This window comes from Propithecus coquereli, unplaced genomic scaffold (genome assembly GCF_000956105.1).
Source record: "Propithecus coquereli isolate 6110/MARCELLA unplaced genomic scaffold, Pcoq_1.0 Scaffold85, whole genome shotgun sequence".
Lineage (NCBI taxonomy): Eukaryota > Metazoa > Chordata > Mammalia > Primates > Indriidae > Propithecus > Propithecus coquereli.
In genome coordinates this window covers 5,339,525-5,346,664 of record NW_012154729.1, presented here as the reverse complement: position 1 = coordinate 5,346,664, position 7,140 = coordinate 5,339,525, and the positions used below count along the sequence as shown (strand labels likewise).

The window sequence follows — 7,140 nt, the reverse complement described above, 5'->3', positions numbered from 1 at the left end:
CTCATTGCCAGCAATGAGAGGGGTATACGCTAAAGGATGTCATAATATTCACAAAAGACAAAAAATATATAGTCAATTATTATTTCCTATAGTTGTAACATTATCATTATACCATGGAGCATAAAATAAATTTTCTTTTCACATGGTAATTAAACAGATTATATTATTATGGCAGAGTAAAATGCAAAGAACTCTTACCTAGGGATTTCTAACCATTAAGTGTTTGTACTAGATCACAATGAAGAGAAATATGACTAGAACACAATTCAGAAAAAAAAAGACTAATTTATTTGTTTTATAAAATAGAATGAGATCTTAGTTTAGATATTCAAAAGGTGACAGCTTCAGGTATCATCTTCACCAAGAATATATTCATAGTATTTCTTATTCATTTAAAGAAGACAGGAAGGGAAATTCTAATTCCTGCTGCCTGCCCAGTCACTTCAAAAATTCTTAAGGAAGCTAAAATAAAAATACCTTGGATTTTGGTTACTCTTTAAAGTCAAAATTTCCAGACGCCCCAGAAGTAATGAGTTCACTTTGCAATTTGGTGTCTTATTGTGTTCTGGCAAAGAACAGTAAGTTTATAGCACTACGGCCTCGGCTTTCAAATGCTGTGACCAATTATCTGAGAGTTATAATCTGCAGGCTCCATTTTTAAAATGTGTGGGATGACACTGTCAATTCGTACATTGCCAATGAGGCCTTTGAAAAACAATTCTTCAGTGATGGTAGCATTCATCAGTCTCAAAGCTGGCAATCTGAGTAGAAGTCTGGATAATCTAAAAAGAAAAAAGGAGGAGGGAAGAAGAAGGTTGTAAATCAGAAAGATTTAGTAGAAAAATGACTAATTTCTAAATGTATATTATTTGTGGCCTAATTTAATAATGATGAAATTTTCAAAAGTTAAAGGCAAAACCTGAGTATTTTTAAGCCTTAGAGTATATGACAATCACCTGGATATTAATGAAGTCTGACAGACTCCACAGGAAAGCCTTGCTCTTAACTGCTACGCTGTGCTGCCTCCACTTGGCTGTAAGGACCACGGAACTAAGTTATTAAACCATGGGTCGAGCTGTACATTTAAGAATAGCTTAGCAACTCTTTCAGGTTAAAAGAATAGCAATATTGTGTGTTATCAGGACACACCAGGTTCAATGATAACTGCTGTCTTGGTTTTGCTCTGCAAAAAACTACTGGAAATGGCAAAACAGGCAACAGTTGTTACTACTACAAAGAGCACAGACTATGGAATCAAGCATTCAAATCTTGATTCAACTGCCCCTTAGCTATGTGAATGCGTGCCAGCCACTTAGGGAGTCTCAAGTGCTGTTGTGAAGACGAATGAAATGCTTCCTGCCCATTTGTCCTAGGTGTAGCAAGGTTTTTTAGAGCAGGACTATGTCTTGTGTGAAAGCACATTTTAAGTTGAAAACTGCTATCCAAGGATAATTTATTATTTTTAAGTAGCTAGGAATGTAAGAACTGAGAAAGTGTTCCAGTTCAAAGCATCCACAACCTAATAGAACAGCTGTATGTCAAAAAGGGAGAAAAAAATTAAATGCTGTATGTATTTGCATAATGTGGCATAAAGCAACTTTTGAAACGTTAAAAAATTGAGCGAAAAACACAACAAAACCACCTTTCTAAAAAGCTTGTGGTATGTTTATCCTCCTTCTTTCCTAAGGCCTGGTACTCTAACACTTGAGACCAAATGAGACCAGCAGCCCCCAGGATTAAGTGATCTTCCTGTAGCCATGTACTCTACTCCTCAAACTACTCAGTTCCTGTTTCTAAGAACTGATCTGCACCCACAAAACTGGTAGGAAGCAGGACAGGAAAACAAGTTAGATAAACTAAGGCTGATTTTCTTGATGGAACTGGCTTATAAAGCTACATTATTTAATATATGTAAAAAATTATTATATGTAAAATGTTCCTTCACTGGTTTGAAGTATCATAAACCAATAAAAATATTTTACTTACTATAAGCAAATACACTCATATATAACCCTTACTACATATCAGGCATAGTTATAAACACTTTATATATATTAACTGACTTAATCCTTAAATAATCGTAAAAAATGGATATAATTATTATATCCATTTTACAGGTAAGGGAACTGAAACCGAGAAGTTCAATACCATGCCCAAGGTTATGCAGCTAGTAAGTGACAGAGTTAGGATTCAAAAACCCAAATGCTCTGGCTCTCATAGCTCTGTGCTTTAACTACTCTGATACCCTGTCCCTCTTCCAAAATTGAGTGGCTCTTATAAGAAAATAATTTTTTCAAAGGACGTTGGCAAGAAATAACTTGGAGGGAATATCATAAGCACATTTCAAAATTAAATAAAACAGTCTAATTGTGTTTGACTTCCCCTCCCTCCTTTTACTAATAAAACCCATTATTTCATCTGAAGAAAGAGTTTGGGCTCTAGAGTCAGACTACCTGGGTTCACAGTCAGGCTCTACCATTTTTTGTATGAACTTGAGCAAGGTACTTAACCTCTCTGTGCTGAAGTCTGCTCTTACCTAAAACGTGAGAATTAGATGAAATATTACATTAAAACCACTTGCAACAATCCCATATTGATTTTTATAGCATTTGCTACCTCAAAGGTCAAGGTTGCCTAAAACATTTAATTACTTTTAGAATAGAAAATAATGAAAAAACAGATTTACAAAGGTTTTTAATTGAATTTAATTACATACTGTATTTAACTTCTAGATACCTGTAGGTGTCATCTGGATATGTTTTGGTTATATAATCTTGGAATTCCACATATGCCTTTTCCTGAAATTTCTCTATCTGTTCCATGTTTTCTAGGCCTGGATGATCTGAAACATTAAAGAATATATTGTTACCCTAGTTCTGAATGCTCATTTAAAGGGATAGGAAGAATAGTTAAGTCAAAAAAGAAGCCTCATCATATAACGTGTGGCTCTTTCATTCCATAAATATTTATTGAGTTTGCCTACTATATATCAAGCACTATATTTTACATACTTAAAATTATTCTATGTCATGTATATATATTCTAACATCTAATAACAAATGAGACCACTGTGTGTTACCAAAATAAATAGCTTTCCCTCTGTTTCCAAAAGTGGTGAAAGAGATTTTGATCATTTCGCTTTTTACAGCAGTGAAAAGCTAAAATGACTCAGCATAGTTAAAAAAAAAAAAAAAAATTTTAATCCACAAAATATTTGCACATTATATTCATACCATATTTTCATAAGAAAAAAATCCCACTATTATGTAAAAAAGTACTTAAAAATTATGAAACCATGATCATCTCTATCAGAAAAATTATAACAGACATATGAAATAATCTATATAAGCATTTCATAGGTCACTATAACATTTCACAAAAATGGAAATATTAAAAGAACTTCATAAAAATTATGTCTAACTTAAGAAATGTTGAAAAATATGAAAAGCTCTGTTCTTATGGATGAAAGTAAAAAACAAATAGAGGCCGGGCACGGTGGCTCATGCCTGTAATCCTAGCTCTCTGGGAGGCCGAGGCGGGCGGATTGTTTGAGCTCAGGACTTCGAAATCAGCCTGAGCAAGAGTGAAACCTTGTCTCTACTAAAGATAGAAAGAAATTAATCAGACAACTAAAAGTACATAGAAAAAATTAGCCGGGCATGGTGGCGCATGCCTGTAGTCCCAGCTACTTGGGAGGGTGAGGTAGAAGGATCACTTGAGCCCAGGAGTTTGAGGTTGCTGTGAGCTAGGATGACGCCACGACACTCACTCTAGCCCGGGCAAAAGAGTGAGACTCTGTCTCAAAAAAAAAAACAACAACAAAAAAACAAATAGAGAATACTTAGTAAAATAAAATTACATTATAATTCTAACTTCAAATCTATATCCTTTCAATTTTCAACTAAGGAAAATGAAGGTGGCAAATTGTAATAAGAATGGAATCACATGTTATTAACTCATGGGAAATATCAGAATAAATGGTACAAAAAAGTTTTAATGATCTTATTGGTATCACCACTGAGGCAAAGGTTTCCTCAGATAATTTTATTATGGTGCACAGGAAGAGAAATACATATCAAAATGAAAAGTCAATTTTGCTTATTCAGAAATTGATCATTGAGGGCTTACTGTCATTTTACTAAGCAAGCAGGAAAATAAGAGACCCATTTTTCTATTTGTTGTCAACTCTAATAAGAAGGTTGGAAATTTAACCCATTAACACAGCAATACTCATCTCTCAGTCTGCCATTTAATAATGCCTAAAAAAATATACCTAAGAATTCAAATGTTGATGTGAAAACAGAAATTAAAGGTCCATAATGTCATTTCACTGATTTCTGAATCTTGCTTTTCATGCCCAGATACATGTCTAACATCTTTAAAATTCACCCATTTAAAGTATACAATTCAGTGGTTTTCAGCATATTCACACAGTTGTGCAATCATCACCACAATCTAATTTTGGAACACTTCTGCACTCCAAAAGAAACTCTCTACCCATTAGTAGTCATTCCCCATTCTACCTTCTCCTTAGACCCTGGCAACCACTTATCTATTTTGTCTCTACAGGTTTGCGTATTTTGCATATTTCATATAAATATGTGGTCCTTTGTGACTGCCTTCTTTCACTTAATAGAATGTTTCCGAGGGTTATCCATGTTGTAGCAAGTATCAGAACATCATTCCTTTTCAAGACATAATGTTCTGTTGTCTGTATATATTACATTTTGTTTATTTATACGTCTGTTGATGGTCACTTGGTTGTTTCTACTTCTTGGCTTTTATGAATAATGCTGCTATGAACATTCACGTACACATTTTTGTGTAGATATGTATTTCCATTTCTCTCGAGCTGACAGGAGTGAAACTGCCGGGTCATAAGATAACTCCAATATTTAACATTTTGAAAAATTACTAAACTTTTTTCCAAGATAACTGTACCATTTTACATTCCCACTGACAACGTATAAGAGTTCCAATTTCTCCACATCCTCAAACACTGTATGTTAAATAAAAAGTAAATATTTACATACCTGGACTGAAGAGTACTATTGCCTTCAGGTAGGCATATTCATATCCATCAATGCAGAGTTTAACCATGCTGTTACAAAACTCCTGTAGTTTGAAGATGTGTTCCATCAATAATTTTCTTCTTTCTGCTGACATTTTATCTTTAAAAACAAACAAATGTTTCTGTTTTTTGTCTAAAATGTATGACTATTTTCATGCAATATATTACTTCTCACTAATTTCTAGCTTTGATTATAACCAATGCATAGATATTTAAAATTTGGTATCTTCATAATTATAGATGAAACTAACTATCATCTTTAGATATTGTTCATTCAAGAAAAACAAGATACACAGCTAGTAAGGGGCAGAGAGAAGAGGAGACGTGAAGATTGAAGGATTTGGGGAGTTGCAGAGCAGAACACAAAGGAGCAGGATATTGGCAGAGATCAACCCGTGAGAGGCTTAGAGTCCAGAGAGAAGGGCAGGTGGAGCAGTTCATTTCTCCCTCCCCCACATCTCTGGCAGTCAGTGGGCTCCTGAGCTGCTGGAGAGCAATTCTACCCTCATAAGCCCAAAAGCTGCTGTCACCAGTGAACTGGGAGCTTCTTGAAGATGAAGCACCAGACTGGCAGTGCCCTTGGGGTCACTTCCCAACACCACAGACCCTAGCCAAGAAGGCAGGCGCCATATTGCTTCTACACCCACTGTGCACCTTTGTCCTCCCCAAGGGGCTTCAGCCTGTTTTCACCTTGCTAGTTCCCACACAAATATTTTTCAACTCCAGCCCAGACTGCGGAAGCCACAGAGAGACAGTGGGTCCCAGGGTATCTGCGTGCCCCCAGAGCCTGGACATTCTGGGTATGGTATTTTACATAAGAATTTAAAATTCTGGAGAAGGGGACAGAGATGACAAGAGAGCTAGATTTCTTCCACTCAGATCCTTTTCCTCCTCTTCCCCTGCACCACTCATGGCTGCTGAGATACGGATGGGCTGGCGCTTGCAGGAACTGCTTTTCCTCTTGGTTGTTGTATCCACCATACTGGGGCTCCCACAGAGTGTGGGGCTCGAGAGTTTCTGGACTCTGTTTCTCCCCTTCCCGACCCCTACCTGTCACTGCTGAGACAGATAATCGAGCGACTATGCTGAGGCTTCAACAGACAGTAGAGTTCAGGCCTCTTCTCTGGGGGTCCTGCAGTGGACTGAGGGGTGTTTGGACTGTGAGCTCCCTGCCTGCTGGCCCTCTCTGGTGCAGCTTGCCCAGTGACTCCATCAAGGTGGGACATACCCCCAGGTGGGGGGGACATTGAACCCGCTTGGGCATCCCGTGGGAAACTTGGGACCAGTGTGCTTCTAGCTGGTATGGTCAGGGACTGACGTTTGGGGACCCAGAGATGAGCCACAGGCCAGATCCCATACCCCAAGATCTCAGTCGCATTCCTTGGGGGCAAGGAGGGGAGATTTGTGATTGGGTAAGGCCACTGCAGACCCTCCTTGGCGACTTTGTCTGGAAGCTGGGAGCAGACATTTGACCCCTGCTGAAACATATACCTTGCCAGCTTTGGTGTAGCCTGAGCGCAAGCTCACCCAATCCAGCCCTGCCCAGCCACACTCATCCAACTTGCCTCTGCTGTGGCAAAGAATAAGGACTCACCTCAAGTTCTACAGCCCCACCCACCCCTGGGGCAATCAAGTGCTTCTCCTGAGGGACTTGAGCTGGTCACAGGGCCTAAAAACAACATCGTAGCTTGCTTCTTCCCGCAAGTGCCACCTATTGACAGGGAGCTCAATTTGTACACCCCTTATAGCATTTACTGACTCAATTATACAGAGTATAGTTAAGTCTCATCCACAAGCACCAGCACTGTCTCAGAGATTAAACTGGGTGTGCCATTATCTAATCAAAAGAAAATAAAAAAATAAGAAGCAAAAGCTGCTCCAGATGAGAAGAAATCAGCAAAAGATCTCTGGATACATAAAAAAGCAGAGTGAAAGGAAACCCACAAAAGAAAACAATAACTGTACCAATGGAAACCAACCAAAACAAGAATATTGAAATAACCAATAAAAAGTTCAGAATATGGCCGGGCACGGTGGCTCACGCCTGTAATCCTAGCTCTCCGGGAGGC

The 7,140-nt window shown here is 38.1% G+C and overlaps 1 protein-coding gene across 1 annotated transcript in view; it reads right to left on the bottom strand.

The window, feature by feature from the left end:
• Positions 1 to 271: 271 nt before the first annotated feature.
• NR2C1 (nuclear receptor subfamily 2, group C, member 1) overlaps positions 272 to 7,140 on the bottom strand; it is a 51,574-nt gene continuing 44,705 nt past the window's right edge. The window contains exons 12-14 of the mRNA XM_012664049.1: positions 5,034 to 5,171; positions 2,737 to 2,842; positions 272 to 782 (exon numbers count right to left, since the gene is read on the bottom strand). Coding sequence (XP_012519503.1) covers positions 608 to 782; positions 2,737 to 2,842; positions 5,034 to 5,171 — 419 coding nt within the window. The 3' untranslated portion in view covers positions 272 to 607. The remainder of the gene's footprint in view (positions 783 to 2,736; positions 2,843 to 5,033; positions 5,172 to 7,140) is intronic.